The sequence below is a fragment of the Taeniopygia guttata genome, chromosome 7 (genome assembly GCF_048771995.1).
Source record: "Taeniopygia guttata chromosome 7, bTaeGut7.mat, whole genome shotgun sequence".
In the NCBI taxonomy this organism is placed as follows: Eukaryota; Metazoa; Chordata; class Aves; order Passeriformes; family Estrildidae; genus Taeniopygia; species Taeniopygia guttata.
This window is the reverse complement of record NC_133032.1, coordinates 29,812,900-29,829,718: the sequence shown is the minus strand read 5'-3', so window position 1 is coordinate 29,829,718 and position 16,819 is coordinate 29,812,900. Positions and strand designations below refer to the sequence as shown.

General features: G+C 42.3%; 1 protein-coding gene across 4 annotated transcripts in view; it reads left to right on the top strand.

Annotated features, from left to right (window-relative positions):
- ERBB4 (erb-b2 receptor tyrosine kinase 4) overlaps positions 1-16,819 on the top strand; it is a 587,866-nt gene that overhangs the window by 545,149 nt on the left and 25,898 nt on the right. For all 4 annotated transcript variants that reach the window (XM_041717639.2, XM_030278010.4, XM_041717640.2 and 1 more), the window contains exons 21-23: positions 10,680-10,835; positions 13,844-13,919; positions 16,545-16,691. In XM_041717639.2, coding sequence (XP_041573573.2) covers positions 10,680-10,835; positions 13,844-13,919; positions 16,545-16,691 — 379 coding nt within the window. The remainder of the gene's footprint in view (positions 1-10,679; positions 10,836-13,843; positions 13,920-16,544; positions 16,692-16,819) is intronic.

The window sequence follows — 16,819 nt, the reverse complement described above, 5'->3', positions numbered from 1 at the left end:
GGTTCTGGAAACAACCTAACAAAAAAAAAAGAAGCTGTAAGTAAAGTATTTGCTGTAGCTGGGAACTGTACAGAGATCAATTAGAACAGCCACTTCATGCTCAATGAGAGGTTTCTCAGGTCTGGGAACTAAAACCTCCAATGCTGGGATTCACCTCAGAATAAATGGATTTCAAAAGCTTGAGCCAAACCTCAGACATTTCTGCAATCTAGGAAAAAAAAATTGTTTAGCGGCCACAATGGAAGTTTTTATTTAGATATTTACTACTTTAGAAGTAGCTTCTCCCCTGTGTGGGATTGTGGTCCTTTTTACAGAAGGTGAACCAATATATGGCACAAAATATCACTGCAGTCAGTGCTCCAGACCTCAAGGGATAGAATTCTACTTTATTTTCTGTGAGTATCATGTAACAAAGGATTGTTTAAATTGCCTTGGGTGTGTTGCCCCCACATCTCCATGGGGTCGGTGTCTGGGTAGGGACAGAGGAGCAGGGGAGGGGACAGACCATGCACCTCAGTGCTCTGCTGTCCTTTGCCTTGCTCTGCCGTGGTTTGCATTCCCAGCACCCTGAGGTGGCCAGGGGAGGGTGGCAGATGATGAAACACTAGGGAAAGGTGTTTGGTGGGATGGAAGGAGGCTCAGTCTAAAGGCAGGAAGCTCATGGTGCATGGTGGCAGCTTGACTTCCATTCTCACTGGCAGCACAGAATAATGGGATGGTTTAGCTGGGGGGAAATAGGTGTCTCCTGAAAGCACATTTCTGCCTTCCACACCCCATTCCAGCACTCATTGGTATTTATTGAGTAAGGTTAATGGATTATTTAGCGGGTTTCTCCAGCCAGTATCAGAGTGCAATCCGTGTTTATGTGCCTGGCCTCTCTGTTCTGTCCCTGTCATAAGCTACTCAATTAGAAAAGGGGGAAAAAAAATATATGTAATAGGTAACTATGGTTACCTGTGATGTGGGTTTTTAAGAAGTGCTCGGAAACCTAGTGGCAACAGAGTTTGGAAGTTCAAAGCTGTAATTTATTCAAGAACTGTCTTGAATCAGAGTATCAGAAGCATTTAGAATAGATTCAGAACATTTTCTTTTGTGGAACAGTGTTGCAGTCCTAAGCAGAAGCCCGTGTACAGCCCAATTGCTTGCTCTGCTCAGGTGAGAAGCAAATATGAGAGGGACAGGGTAAATATGCCCTTGTTCCACTTTTCTCCTGCAGAGCCTGGTAGCCCTGGTGCTGATACAGCTTGTGAAAGTGGTGGTTTCTGAAAGCAGTGCTTCCATTGCCCTGTTGTTTCCCTATTTACCCTGAAATGGTGATTTTAAAAATGGTGAAAATACAGAGCCCCACAGCTGCCTGAGCTGCAGGGGCATCTTTCAAATAAAGGTGAAATTCAGAAATTCAACCCCAGTCATGTTGTTTGCACAGAAAAAAAAAAAAATCCTCCATGTTTAATTTAATGAGGACACAGGATAGTGCTAACAGCTTTTAATTGGACTGAGAGTGCCCTATGAAACACATCTTGAGGTAAAAAATGTCACCTCTCAAGTGTTTCAGTGGAATTCTGTACCTGTTTGCCTCTTGCAAAGCAGGGAGCTGTTGTGGGCTCATCCTGTGGGATTTTTGTCTGAGCACACAAGACAGGGCCACCAGTGTTCCCTGTCTGCCCCCTGGGCACTGCCCAAGAGAAGGGCAGTATCATTTCAGCTGTCCAAAAACACTGTCTCAGCCAAACCAGCCAAGTACACAGGGTGCAGGAAAGACGTTCTTTTGTCACATATTTTATCATCATAGCATGCAACTACATCAGATGGATGCTGGAAAACCATGCATCCAGTGCATGACATACCAGTTTATCAACACGTTTCCAGTGGAAAATTATCTGCTACAGGGGCAGGAGTCATTTCCCAAGAAAGCTGTCTAAAAGAAATTTGTAATTAAGAGAAGACATTAGGCTGGACCCTCTGTTAGATACTTGCTGGATGTCACTTCACACAGGTGGTTTTGCTTTGCCCTAAGTTCATTTCCAGCTTAATTTCTCTGCTGCAGTAGGCCAGCAGAGAAACTCTGGAGGCTTTCCCCCAGTTCCTCCTGTTTAGCCCCCTGGAAACACACAGCATGGAATAATTTGTTAAGGGTGCATAAAGCTGGGGATATTGCAGTTCAGCCAGGTGCAGGGCATGGCCATGAAAGGTCAGGGTAAGGTATGGTTGGAGTGCTGGAGAGTTTCCAGTGTTTGTTCTGAACCTGAGGGAAGGCTGTGCTTGGATCTGTTAATCTGGAGGTTCCTTATTAATAGGCTGCACGCTTCATTGATTTTTAATTAATTTCTGAAGAGACACGGAGGATAAGTGATGCAGCCCACAGACATCTCTGTACTTATTGCAGTCCACATCTCTATTGATTGCCTGCCTAAGGAGCAGAAGTAATCCATTTTAAATACACTTTCTTGGAGAGACTGAATGCACTGCACAATACTCTCTCCTGACTGTAATTGCATTGGCAAGAGGTCAGGGGCTGGCTGGGGGAGCAGCAGCCCATTGTTCAATGTGCTGCTGTGGGCTTCCTTCCAGGAAAGCCAAGTGATCTCCCTGCTGGGCAGTTTGGAGCTACAGGATCAGGAAAGTCACAGCTCCCCCAGTACAGCTGAAACGTAAACTTTAAGGAATTTAGAGATTTTAGAGGAGCTAAGATTTTGGTTAGAAATAAGCCTTACTAGAGTTAATTAAATAATAATAATAAATGAGTAGGCCTTGATGAAGTTAGGAGTTAGTAGTTAACTAATAATTGATTGCTTGTCAGCACAATGTTTAGTTAGCTGGGTTTATAATGAAGAATATAGAAACTGACAAAGAGCTTTTAGGAACATAAGACAATTGTGGACCTCCTCTGTTCTGAAACCAATTGAAGACAAGGAATGGGAGTTCTCCCAAGAGTTCATTTGTCAGATTTGCATTGAAAAGGTAGAAAGGTCAGAACGAGGAAGACTTCATTGACTTCCTCATTTTGGGACCCCTCCCCATGAAAGGGACACCGACCCATTTCAAGGGACAAACCACACATGCTGAATGGCTTTTGGAGTGATTAGCATACGAAGCAGGGAATGGGATGTACTAAAATGATGACTATGTATTTGTATTTTGTGTATTCAATACTTCTATGGATAAAAAGACTCTGTAATCACCTGGAAGGCGCGGTGTGGATTTGGGAACGATCCCACACACAATAAACACACACTTTCTAACTTTAAACTGTTAGAGAGTTTTTGTCTGTCACAGTTGGATATTGGTACTAGATCAATATCCATATTTTTTAATAAATCACAGCTGCACTGGGAACTCCTTTCTAGGCTGCTTTTGGTCTTCCTGCCTCTTCAGAGGGAGGAGCTGGAGCTGGGCTCACTGAAGCAATTAATGGAATGGCATTCAGAGAGCCTGTTCAAATTGATAGCTCTCTTTGGTTGCCACTTGGAAAAGCATCAAATACTTTCCAGGAGTTTGTGATCCACTGGGGGCTGTAAACCTGAAGTCTCTGAGCACTCCCGAAATGAGAGGACAGGTGTGTTCCTTCTGCTGGCACAAGTAGCACAGATTACTATGATTTGCTTTTGAAACAGCAATTTGAAACAGCCTTTTTGTCATCAGAACTGTGATCCTGCCAGTCTCTAAACTGTAGTTGCTTTGCAGTAAATGTTATTGCCCAGCAAGGAGAGTTTTGCAGTGATAAGTTTGTTATTTAGGCAGTTAGTTCTTGTTTAAAGGCCTCTATCACAGAAAAAGGTGTTGTTGGTGCAGTTGCAGCCAGAACTGCACTGCTGATACACTTATTGTGTACAAGCTGCAATTTCTTTCTCCTCCTTGGGCTGCAGTCCCCTGAGCTGTGGTTTTCTTCAGAGCTAATGGGAGAATATCCCTGTACTTTTCAGCAATTTGGGAATGAGGGTGAAGGGGTATGACAGCCAGTGTGACCCAGTTTGCCCACGGGATGGAGAACGGAGCTGGCACAGGAGAGCACCTTGCACCCCGCTGGCTGAAGAAAGCACCTGAGTGAATTGCAAAATGGAGATTAGGCCCACCTCCACAGCTCCCTCCCTCAGCAATCCCTTGGGTATGAACTTTACAGATGTGCCTGTGGGTGGGACCAGAATCAGAGCCATGTCCAGTATGGCCAGTACTGAAATAAAAACTCACCCTGCATCTCATTGCTTATACTACTTAATAGATTTATGTAACATCTTCCATCAGAAGAATGTGAAGTGCTTCACAGACTCTTTATATTCAGCACCACCTAATCCAGAAAGCTGCATAATTTCAGGGAGCCTGGGAGACAACTCATCTTTCCACAGGAGCTCAGACAAAGGACGTGTTTGATGGTGCAGTGGAACAAACTCCCCTCCTGGTGTTGCCCGAGGAGCTTCAGCACCTCCCCAGCATAAAAAGCTTTATTTCAAGAGCCCCACAAGCTCAGAATTGAGAACCAGTCAATTCAGCAGTGACCTATTTATCTGTGCCATGAGGGGGTGAGATGACATTCCTGAGATGTTAATTTAAGATTGGAGTGGGTCTGGGCCCATCAAAATTTCTGCTCAGTCCAGTCAATTAAGCATTGAAATGTCATAAGCTTATGAAATTGCTTCTCCTCTCATTTCTCTCCACTCTTTCTCCCTTTATGAATCACCTGTCATTTTGGAATAGACTGCATTTTTCCTGTAATTCTCATCTAATCAGCCTCACAGCCTCTTTCCCTTCACTTTGGCTTCTTGAGTTTGTTTTGACCTGTTGTGCTTTAGCAACATCTTTATTTTGTGTCCTGGGATGGAGTTCAGCAATGTAGTAAATCAGGCTTTTGGACTCCTATTTCTGGAACAGATAAACCGCAGCTGCCACGTGGGTGCAAAGTAAATATCAGGTGCTGACTTCTTCTTATCCAGACTTGCTCTTTTGATGTTCAGCTGGCACTCCTGTATTGCCACAGGTAGTGTGTGTCCTCCTGTGGTCGGTGTGGAGCCAACTCATCCCAGTTTTGTGCCTCAGCTGAGCCAGCCCGTGTGTGAGCAGGCAGAATTTGTACTTCTGGGTGAGCCACACGTGGAGAGATGTAAAGCTGGCCTAAGTTCAAAGCATCACTGCTCTTTTCCCAGCAGAACTAGCTCAAGTTACCTGTGCAGGAGTTGGCTTTTCACTGCTTGCCTTTCTATAGGGACAATAATCCAGCTGCACTGGGATCCCATCTCTTGAGTCAAGTACAGGTGTCTTGGTCTTGCTTCTGTCTACTCTGAACTGTTTAGTCTGAAAAGATTTAGCAAAGTCACAGCAGGACTGTGAGGAAAACATTATCAGCAGGGTCCCCTCTGCTCGTGTCACACCTGCTCAGATGGCAGATCTGGCAAAGTTTCTGTCACCTGGTCCTGCTCAGGTGGACAGGACCAAAGCAACTGCAGGCAAATCCAGATAGTTGTATCAACTTTGTGCATCTGAATTTGAGATAAAAGCACTTTTACCCTGAGATACAGCTTGTTGCACATTAATGGCACATTGCTTCAAACTCAAACTGAAGACAAGTGAAACCTTGAGAACTTATCAAGTGAGCAGGAGATGGGAAGAAATACATGACTATCAGATAAGCTTTCTTTGTCGGCCCTTTACCAAAGAGAGAGAGATTAGCTCATCCCCTATAATTGAATTGAACTCCTAAATATTTGAGCTTGCAGGACTGGCTCTGCCTTGCCAGCTTCACCAGGGCTGGCAGAGCTGCAGACATTTTCAGGAGCCCTTGGCAGGTGAGCTGGTGGAAGTGTGCTTGGCACGAGGGGTGAGAGTCCCCAGCTCAGGTTGGCAGCATCCCCCTTTCCTCCCCTTGCCTGTGAGGTGACCTCCAGTGCCAGCTCCCAGGCCAGCCCACCCAGGGCATCGCACTGTGGGAAACAGTAAAGGTAAGATGATTTCCAGAAAGCTGTAAAAGCAGGCCTTAGGAATAGAGAGAGCAGAGAAACTTCGAATCAGCAGCAGCTGCAAAGTCTGGAGGTAGAAAAAATTACAATAGTATAGCAAGCAAGGATATGAAAAAATAGCTTGGGTTTTAGGCTTGGCCAAGATAGACCTTAAGACTGCAGAAAAATATGCTTAGCAAGATAGTAGAAGGTTTTTATGCTTAATAATGAAGAATTGTGTGTTGTTAATAGAGAGCAGACAAGCCTGCGTTGTGTGAAGCAGGTGTACCTGTGCTTTTAGTGACTGGCTAGAACAACTGTCTGTGAGCTTTAGCAATGTGCTGTTAGCTAGAAAGTTTTTAAAATGCTCTGTAACAAAGAAATCTTTGGCTGCTGCTGGCTATGCATGAGCTTTTGCCATCTTTCAATTGTCTCAGCCATGCAATGAGGCTGATGCTGCAGTAAAGCTCAAGGAATGTACCCCAGCAGTCCTGTCCTGTTTGTGAAAGGAAAAAACTCCACAAGCCAGCACAAATGGGTGAGGGTTAATTTTAGAATGTGTGCCTAGCACGGGGTGAGTGAGTCCCCAGCTCGGGCTGGCAGCATCCCCTTCACTGGGTCAGGTTAAGGCCTTGATACTTACTTTTAAAATTGGATTTGTTCTTGCAAAATGATGTCTTGTGTCGTGCAAGACAGAAGACATATGTTAAACTTTAGTTAGGGATTCAACACACTTCAGTTCATCTCCAGAAATTATCCCAAAAGGACTTTGCATTTAATGACTTACATACCTGTTTGAATTCTGTCCTGAGTAATGAATTATCTTTTTTCTTTTTTTTTTTTTTTTTTTTTTCTGGAGATGAAATCCAGGCACTTGAGGGAAGGAGCTTTCAGGCAAATTACAGCAATAGCAGGAAGTAGCACTGGTTATACTAAAGTAAAGGAACAGCAAATTATGGCCACAACTTCAAGGCAGATCTCAAACCCCTGATTTGCCAGAAAAATAATTTTCCATTTTTAAAAAATCCTTTTATTCTCCTGTTTCCTCCACCAGCTTAGCTTTGCTCATACTTCCACAGCACTGGAAATCCTAATTCTTTATGAACCTAATTTGATTTTTTCTCCACTGAAGTTCAGCACTTAGAAAGATCAGAAAGCTGTCCCAGATCATTGTCTTCTCTTGTGCTGTGGATTTTTTTATACAAATTCTCCTTTCCACTGTCCCACTTCCATTTATTGCCAGCACATTTTCTCATTTTCAGGTCTGATATTTTTCTTGTGAAAAGAGCAAACCTGACTGTACCTCAAGTGACCATTCCAAAGCTCTCACAGTGCCAGAGAATTTATAAACACTCCTTAATAAAATTGAAAAAGATCTTTTTTCATAGCTCTTAATGAATAACTTTTAGTCTGTTCAACTCATAAAGTGTCCTCCTGGTATTCTCTCATGGGTTTTTTGGGTGGGGATGCCACCAACTGTGTATTTTTTATCATACTTCTATATCATATTAAACTATTAAAGATTCACATAGAGCTTTTTTTCCCCTGCCAGGTTCAAAAATGTCTTCAGATAGTGGTCCTCTGCATTAATATGTATTTAGACAGTATCGCTGCAGTGAATACTGTAGGATTCCCTTTTAGATTTTTTTCCTTCCACTTGGATAGTCTCATTTGTTTAAAATATATACATACATATATATATGTATATATATTATATATATACATATATATATTTATAATATATATGTATATGTATTATATATATAATATATATATTTATATATATTTTTTTTTTTCTATATATACATATATTCTTTTTTACTTCTGCATCCACATTTAAAGCTTGTTGATAGGGCATCAGGAAAATCAAACGTGGTTCCACTGGGTATTCCCAAGAGGATTTACATTCCTGCAGACCATGGGCTCTGCAGAGGATTTTGTAGCTGCCAACCAACCCTACAGAGGCTGATTTTGGCTTTTAGATAACACAGGTGGCAGGCAGCCCCAAGAAGGTTGTTTGGCAGGGGTGTAGCAAACTGCAGTGATCCACAGACAGTTATTTTTGCCCTCTTTATGGAAAGAAAAGAGAAAAGAAAAGAAAAGAAAAGAAAAGAAAAGAAAAGAAAAGAAAAGAAAAGAAAAGAAAAGAAAAGAAAAGAAAAGAAAAGAAAAGAAAAGAAAAGAAAAGAAAAGAAAAGAAAAGAAAAGAAAAGAAAAGAAAAGAAAAGAAAAGAAAAGAAAAGAAAAGAAAAGAAAAGAAGAAAGAAAAGGAAAGAAAAGGAAAGAAAAGAAAAGAAAAGAAAAGAAAAGAAAAGAAAAGAAAAGAAAAGAAAAGAAAAGAAAAGAAAAGAAAAGAAAAGAAAAGAAAAGAAAAGAAAAGAAAAGAAAAGAAAAGAAAAGAAAAGAAAAGAAAAGAGAAAAGAAAACCAGCTGGTTTTGCTGGTATTGCTGAGCAGCAATGCAAGGTGTTGGTGATTACACATATTTCTAGTTCTTGAGAGAGTGTGGGGTTAGGATGAACGAAATAGACTCTTACTAAAATGATACTAAATAATAGCAGAAAATTGGAATAAATGGAAGTGAATTAATAGAATAAAGAGTGAAATGTCCTAAAGCTTTAGCCTATAGGTTTAAAAAAATGCTTGAAATTAGAGACAGTAAAGTAAGACCAAAGAGGTGTGGTTGAGAATTTGGTTGTGTAACTCTTTCAATGAAGGATGTGTTTGCACACCTTCCCATCCATTCCTGACGTCATTAACTAGAAACAGGAGACTAAAGCCTTGGTACAGGTCATCTGTTCTGATTTTCACAAGACAAATTCTGTATTTTCATTTTGGCTGAAAGCCATCTGCAACATTTTCATATTGTTTCAGTGATGATAGGTACAAGTCAATCTGTTAAAGATTATAATTTTATTTGGGCCTGATATATTCTGATGCCAACAGAATTCCCTCATCAACTGGTATCATGGTGTGATTCTTGTGTGACTCACAATTTAGCCCATGAGATTTATTTGTCTCTTTTTCTAGCACTTTTAATTTGATGTCAAAAAACACTGATGTCAAAAAACATGATTCTTTTAAAGACTTACGATTCTGATGGTCAAAAGCCAAAAATATTGATTTGCACTTGGCAGGAGGGTGTGTTTGCCTCAAATAGCGGTGCTTCTAAAGAATAATTTCAGTTGCTTTATGCCAAAGAGTCCCTGTGTCCTCTTTAAAAGCCCTTCATGTTGACTGCATGAAATACTGTTTATGCCAAACAAATATGTTTATCCCCCACATATTTTCAGAGCTTTTACTGGTGTTTGCACTGAAATTTTTCCCCTAAAACCAGTTTAGGGCTCCATTTGATGCTTTCATAGAATCCTAGAGGTGGAATGGACCTTAAAGCCCATCCAGTCCCACCCCCTGCCGCGGGCAGGGACACCTCCCACTATCCCAGGCTGCTCCAAGCCTGTTTTGATGTTTTGTGCTCCAAGCCCCATCCAGCCTGGCCTTGGGCACTTCCAGGGATGGGGCAGCCACAGCTTCCCTGGCATCCTGTGCCAGGGCTGGGGCCAGAGACCATGGGAGGCAGCTTGTGTGGGCACAGGTACCTGTGAGCTCCTCAGGCTGTGGAGGGATAATAAAATCTGGCCCGTGGCACTGAGTAATCTGGTTATTTTAATCACTATGTGTGACTCTCTGAATTATCATCTGTATTATGGGATAATATGATCTCTTTGGTATTCAGCAATGGCTTTTTAAAAATTATCATATATATTATACAGAGCTAATATATTAAGAGATACCTTAAAGGCAATTGTCAAGTGTGTGATTTCATTTCTAAGTTCTAATAATGGTGGTTAATGTCATAAATGTCTTTTAATGAAATTATAGGCTTGTAACCCTGCCCAACTATCCTTTGTGTGTTATATAATTAATAAGACCAAGCCTTGGTGTTGATCTCAGTGTCACAAAGCATGGTGCAAATTTCCATACTGCTGGTGGATGGTTAGTCTCCCATCAGAATAAGAATAAGGTTAAGGCCAGGCAGTTTGAGTATATGTTGCCTTATCTTTAAAGGCAGCTGGATGGGCTTGTTAACAGAATATACTTCTAACAGAATATATATGCTCATAAAAAAGGGCCATTGATCTAATGCCTTATTATAATACTACAGGCAATATTTTAAGGGAGTGAAAAGGTGAGGGAGTTGCAGCACTTGGGATAAAGAATTGTTTTCCTTCTAATCCACTGAGGATAGTGAGAATTTGTGACCATCTTAAAAACCATTTGAGGATGGACAAGAATCTTTGTCTTGAATGAAAGACACTTGTCTGGAATGTGACAGAGCTGGGATTGTTTCCCAGTGTGGTCTAATTTCGGGGGGCTTTAGCTAAATTGATTATTTTTTATGGTCATCACATTTCCTGTCTGAAGAACAAGGACCATAATATTTCTTTTCTTTGTCTCACATTTCCAGATCTTAAGTTTGATGAAGCAAAAGAGCTATCTATATGTTACTTTGTTAGTTTTTTTCTCTTTGGTAATTGAATCTTATAGAACCATTCACACTGGACTAACTCAAGGTCATCTAATCCTGGCTCTGTTCAGAGCAAGAGCAATGTTGAACTTCTGCCCTCTAGTCCATTTTCTCATTGTAAATACTCATAACTGAACCAGCCATTTTACAAGTTACCAGTGAAAGTTATCTCTCCAGAACCATGTAAGACTTATTAGCATTATTGTACTGTTCCTATTCCTACAGGGCATGATGTACCTGGAAGAGAGGAGACTCGTGCACCGGGACCTGGCAGCCCGTAATGTCCTGGTGAAGTCACCAAACCACGTGAAAATCACTGACTTTGGCTTGGCCAGGCTTCTGGAAGGGGATGAAAAGGAGTACAATGCTGATGGGGGAAAGGTGAGAACTGAACATGTCTGGAGGTAAATCTGCCATGCTGTGACAAACCTCCTGAAGTTACTCCTTGGGAAATCCCTGTGGGATTTCTGTATGTGTGTGAGAGTCTGTCAGTGACTGAGCAAAGCCCTGCCTTGCAGAAGAACTCTGTTGTGAAAGCACACATAAAGGCTGCTCATTTTTTCCACAGTGAGCTTCTCCAGGTATTGAAATATAATTGTACGAGCAGTTTTCACACTCAGAATTAGCATTTTTTCACATGCTCCAGTTTGTGTTTTGTTTTGAACACTTTGGTTCAATGAGTGCTGGATGTTCTGGGGTGTTCCTGTCCAGCCCCTTTCTCTGGCCAGTATACACCTCAATAACGTGTAGTCCCATTTTCCCAGACAAGTAATTTTTGTGAAAACAAAAGGGAAGACCACAGAACTTGAGAATTCAGCTCTTCTATCACACTGGAAGAGCCTGCATATGTTATGTCATGTGTCTACCTCTCCAGTACCATGCTGAATGCCAGGCCAGTAAAACCCAGCCTGAGGATAATTTTGAAACCACATCTTTTCCCCTATTACTTTCAGCCAACCACACCATGGCCATGTAGTGCCTTACCTCATTTCTGCCAATTTCACATTAATGCATGATAAAATTCAGAAGGCAGTAAGTACGTGGTGCTTCCTAAACATCTTGAAATTCCCCATTTCAGTCTGTCACAGAATCCCAAAGGATTTGCTTCACCTGTCATTCCTTTTCCTGGATGTTCAGTCTGCTTTCTGTCTCCTTGCTATCTGTGGTTTTTTTGTGCTCACTCGTGCCCTTGCCTGGGACAAGCAGCTGTTGCCAACGTGTGCTGTTCTCTGGGATGAGCTGCTGCCTTGTTTGGGTAGCTGCTGCCCCTGCATCTCCTGGACAGGGCACTCAAGGAGGTGAAGAGCTTGAGAGGAGCCACCAGTGCTTTCCCATTTCCCCATGGACAGGGAAGATGGGGTTTTGGCAGCTTCTTCCTTGTTCCCTCATTTCTGTAATCCTCTTCTTGGTAAGCCCTCAGCCTCTTCCCTCCATCTGACAGTGAATGACAGAAAAAGAGTTGATCCTTGCAAACTAGCTGTTCCCTGGCAGCTGTGTCTTGGACTTGTTACCCTGCTGAGAGCTCTGGAGAAGGATTTATGGCAGATGTGTCACTCCCTAGGTCCAGAAAAGCATCCTGTGAAACCAGTATTGAGAGCATGCTAAGGGAGGTTCAGACTGGACAATCAAGTGGTTGTCAACAGAAGTGATGCAGTTTCCATCCTGGAAGATTTTCAAGTCTAGACTGGACAACTTGGCCTTATCTCCTAGGTAGCTGAACCTGCTGTGAACCTGAGGTGGGACTAGAGGCCTCCTGAATCTCTTCCAACCTGAGTTATCCCACAGTGAACAAGGCAGCTTTGCTCCTTCAGCAACTGTTCACATCTGGGGTGCAATGGGAATGAAAGCAGTGCACTTCTGCAGAGTTTAGTGGGGGAGGATAAACTGTCTTTGCAAGAGTTAAGGCAGCCTTTATTAAAGTTGCTATTTTTGCCATAACTCTATATTTTGTGTTCATTAGTGAACTTCATGGAAGGTAGTTTCATAAGGCTTTGAATGAAGACACATCCTCTGCTTTTACACCCACCATCTGTTCAGATTTTGCCTGCAGTTACTCATCCCTTTGGTTTATTCCAGTACTTCTTCCACAGTTCCAAATTGGAGGCAACCCATAAGAGTCCCTCCCTGCCAGGTAAAAATCTCCTAAGTGCTGGTCCATGAGAAATTCACAGACTGCAAGGTTGTGATGCCTTGGGAAGGTACTTCCCTAGAACACAGGTTAGACAGAGTTAAAGAATAAAGTAGGGATTTATTAGAAGGATCTCCTCAATGGATCCACCTTGGGCAGCACAAGAACCCAGCCAGGGCTACACCCAAGATGGACCGAAATGGTCACAAAATGGACAATCGGTCACAGGGTGTCTCACTTTTATAAGTTTTGGTCCATTTGCATATTGGAGTTAATTGTGCAATTATAGCTTTAGGTTATGAAGTCCCATCCTGCTTGTTTTTCTCTCTTTGATTCACCATTGTTTGTGCTCTTGGGCCTGAGATTTGGATCATTTGTCCTTGGCCCCAAGCTAGGAAAGGAATTGTTTTGTCTCCCTACTCTGTGCAGAAAGCTCACCATTTCCTAATATGAAGCCCAGACCCACACACTGAAACAGCACAGAATCTGAAAAATAGAAAAGCTCAAACCTGAGGCAACAGCTGTGCCTGCTAAGCCCAGCTCAAGAATGGGAAACACCATGAATCCCATTTTAACAGGAACTCAAGAGGATGGGTTGGAATGCAAGAATGAGGCTTGGTTTGCCTGCACACCCTTCTCTGTCAGGAGAGAAGATTCCCTGACGCGGGAATGAACGAGGAGCTGCTGGCTTAGTTTGGGGAGCAACTTTTCCCACTGCTGTGCTGATGCAGAGAACTGGGATCGCTAAGTTTCTAACAAATATGAGGAGTTAACAAAAAAGCACGGCAAATTCTCCTCACTGCTTGTTTACCCTGATGATGATGGGGATGGTGACGTGTTTTGGTCATTGCATTGACACCTGGCCTCAGTGTTGCTATCTCAGATTGCAGAGATTCCACACTGTGAAGGAAAAAAAGCTCCTGCATTCCACCTTCTCTGCTGCACTTCAGATTTAGGGGAATTATATGCCATTTTTGTGTCGGTCCCTCTTTACAAAGGTTTGATGAAAACATGGGTTGTTCTATTACTTTCTGAATCAGTAAATACCACAAGTTCTGCAGGTAACTGGTTCATCTTTCCCACCTCCAAGTCTTATGAGGCACAGCCCCATTCTAGAGGGCAGGAAAAGCCATTTCCTCTGGTTTTTTTTCAATCTCACCATTGAAGGAGGCAAGGAGAAAGTTGTTGTCTTCACAGAGGATCTGTTTGTATTGTTTTAATAACGTATTTCTAAGGTCACATTTCTCTTGTCCTTCCCTAGATGCCAATTAAGTGGATGGCTCTGGAGTGCATACACTACAGGAAATTCACCCATCAGAGTGATGTGTGGAGCTATGGTAAATCTTCACATGATTCGTTTAAAAATTTGTGTCTTTTAAAGCATTAAACCAAGTTGTGTTCAACTATGTTAAATATATCCTCTTTTCTCAAAGGAGTTAATTCCAGAGGCATTTGCTCTTCAGGTTTTTTTGGGGTTTTTTTTGTTGGGTTTTTTTTTTCCCCCTTTAAATGTGTAACTCCAAGCAGCAATTGTTACTGTCTCCTGTGTTACTTCCCTGCTCACTGAAATATTTTATCATGATGTTCCCCGCTGGGGTGAGTGCCTCCAGGTCTGGTCTGGTTGCAGTTTGGCTGATTATGATGACAGAAGAAGACCTCTTTCAGCTTAGCCATGGATTCATAAAAATACAGCTGCAGGTCACAATTTTCAGCAGTCTTTGAAAAGCTCAACTCTAAAAACCATGAATGTCAAAAAACATTTTCAGGCTTATGGGACTTTCTCTACCTAGAGTCAGATAAAAGGGAATTTGTCATAATACAGAGCAAATATGGCAAGAGAAAGAAAAGGAAGAGACAATCTCTCCAAACTAACTAGAACAAGCATCTATTTAATTTCACAGATAACTTGGGAATTGGTGAGCTACACACGGTGAGAAAAAGTGATATTTGAGAAATGAGGTGTTCATTCAGTGTTGCTAATGGTAATTCAGACGAGCTGTCTGCCGCATCTGCTGAGGTCTCTGCCTGTTTATCTGGTATAGCTATTACTAATAAAATCATGTATACCTTTGTAAATGGAAATTTGCAGCAATATCTGGGGCTACGGAGTCCTATTTGCATTTCCTGTTGCCATATCATTTTGAACCAGAAGGGTGTACAGCTCTATTCATTACTCACTTTTACCTGTGGGTAGCAGCAAAAGACACTGTTTGCTGTGGCTGGGTTGCTGCCCTCTTCTAGTCAGCTGAAAAGAGCCTGGGAGAGTTCAACTGATCTTGTAAAGCTGCTCTTTCTCTTCAAATTCTGCACACCCTGGATCACTCAGGAAAAAAATATGTCTTCATTTATGAAATTCATTTTAAGTGCAGGAAGCCCAGAACATCTATAATCAGAAAGGAAAAGACCATAAGCATTTGACAGTAGTTAACAATATTAACAATAGTTATTTCATATCAGCAAGGAGATGAATGAGGGTGAAATAAATGTGGTTTACTCTGTGGTAATTTTGCCCATCACTTTTCACATTAGCATGGCAGTTGTCAAAATATAGTACTGATCTGAGGCGTGCTTAGAATGACCTTTGCAATACAAATAAAAGTTAAACAAAACAGTGTGAGAGCAGCATTTTCAATATGTAAGATTCTGTTTGAGCACAAATTCTTTTGCTTATGATATATGATCTTAATTTCCAGCTCTGAAGCCAAAACAAATCCTATGGCTTTTCTGAAAGAGAATCTTGGGTTTGTAGTGCAGCACTATGATAAACTCAGAACCATAAGGTAATTTAAGGGAAAAATGATAGAAGTGGCTGTGAATGGCTTCCAAGGCAAAGCCAGTGACCTAATGTTACTCAGTGCTGTACCTTTGTGGGAAATTGATGCTCTAGTTTAGGGAACATCTGTGCTTTTCTCCCTTAAAATAATAGAGTAGATCAGGCACTCATTTCCCTTTTTGGTAAAAGAGTGTGATGCATTCTTTTGTTATTGCACCCATTTACTTTACCTCCCTTCGTCTCAGACCATTCTCATGTGCCTCAGGTCTGTCATGCCATTTCTTACACCAATAAAAACGAGGGAAGCTGCTTTTGGACATTGCCACAAAGTGCTGTTTCACCATTTTCCAGAGTTCTTAAGTGGCAGACTGTCCTGGTTTTAGCCCAGATGGCAGCTAGGCACTGCACAGCCACTTGCTCATCTCCCCCCAGTCCACACTTCAGTGTTTTTCCAGGCACTGGTGGTGAAGAAGAAATTGCAGTGCAGACCTGGGCCAGGCTACTCTGCTGTGAGGGAATCTGAGCAGTGTGACCCTGTGGGAATCCAGGGCTTCCCTCTGGCTGCCCTGGCAGGCCTGGGACCCTGGCAGGGGGTCAGGAACCCCCCTGTACAGAGCCCCCAGTGACACTGTCTCTGATCTCTGTGCATGGAAAAGAGTTTTCAATCTTACAGGATGAATGACAAGCTCTGCGTGTTTGATATGAGTAATAATTAAGTGTGGCAAGAGTGCGAAAGTAAAATTTTAGGATTCTAGATTAGGGGTTCAAAGGGGACAAGATGGAGGAAATTGGGTGTGTTTTGTCCTTTTTCTCCTTCTTCATGCCCTCCATGTTTCACTGTAGTGTTGGCATTTTTCTGTTGGTTTAGGCTGGGGACAGACTGTTTAACGTAGGTGACAGATATTGGCACGTTATTGTAAATATAGCACAGGTAGTTTGTGGTATTTAATGTTTGTAACATCCCACTGAGGGCAGAGCCCCACACGCTGCCCTGCAGGACAGACCTGCGGCAGGGCAGCAGAACATGTTAGAGATAAACAGAATAAACAACCTTGAAAACAGCACAGATGAATTATGGCTTCTTCTTTGGCAACAGGGCTGAAAGACAGAGACTTTTTACAATCTCAGAATCATCAGTGCCACAGATTCTGACATGACCCCAAACACTGACACTCTTTCTTCTTCCTAGGGGTGACCATCTGGGAGCTGATGACCTTTGGTGGGAAGCCCTACGATGGAATCCCAACCCGAGAGATCCCCGACCTGCTGGAGAAGGGAGAGCGCCTGCCCCAGCCCCCAATCTGCACCATTGATGTTTATATGGTGATGGTGAAGTGTAAGGAATTGGCACTTTTGATACCCCTGTGCTGGCTGCAAGAGGGACCCTGGTTTAGAACATTTGCATAGGTAGTCTCTGACAGAGCTGGGAATGGGGCAAGATGCTGCTGCAAAACAAAAGCCTGC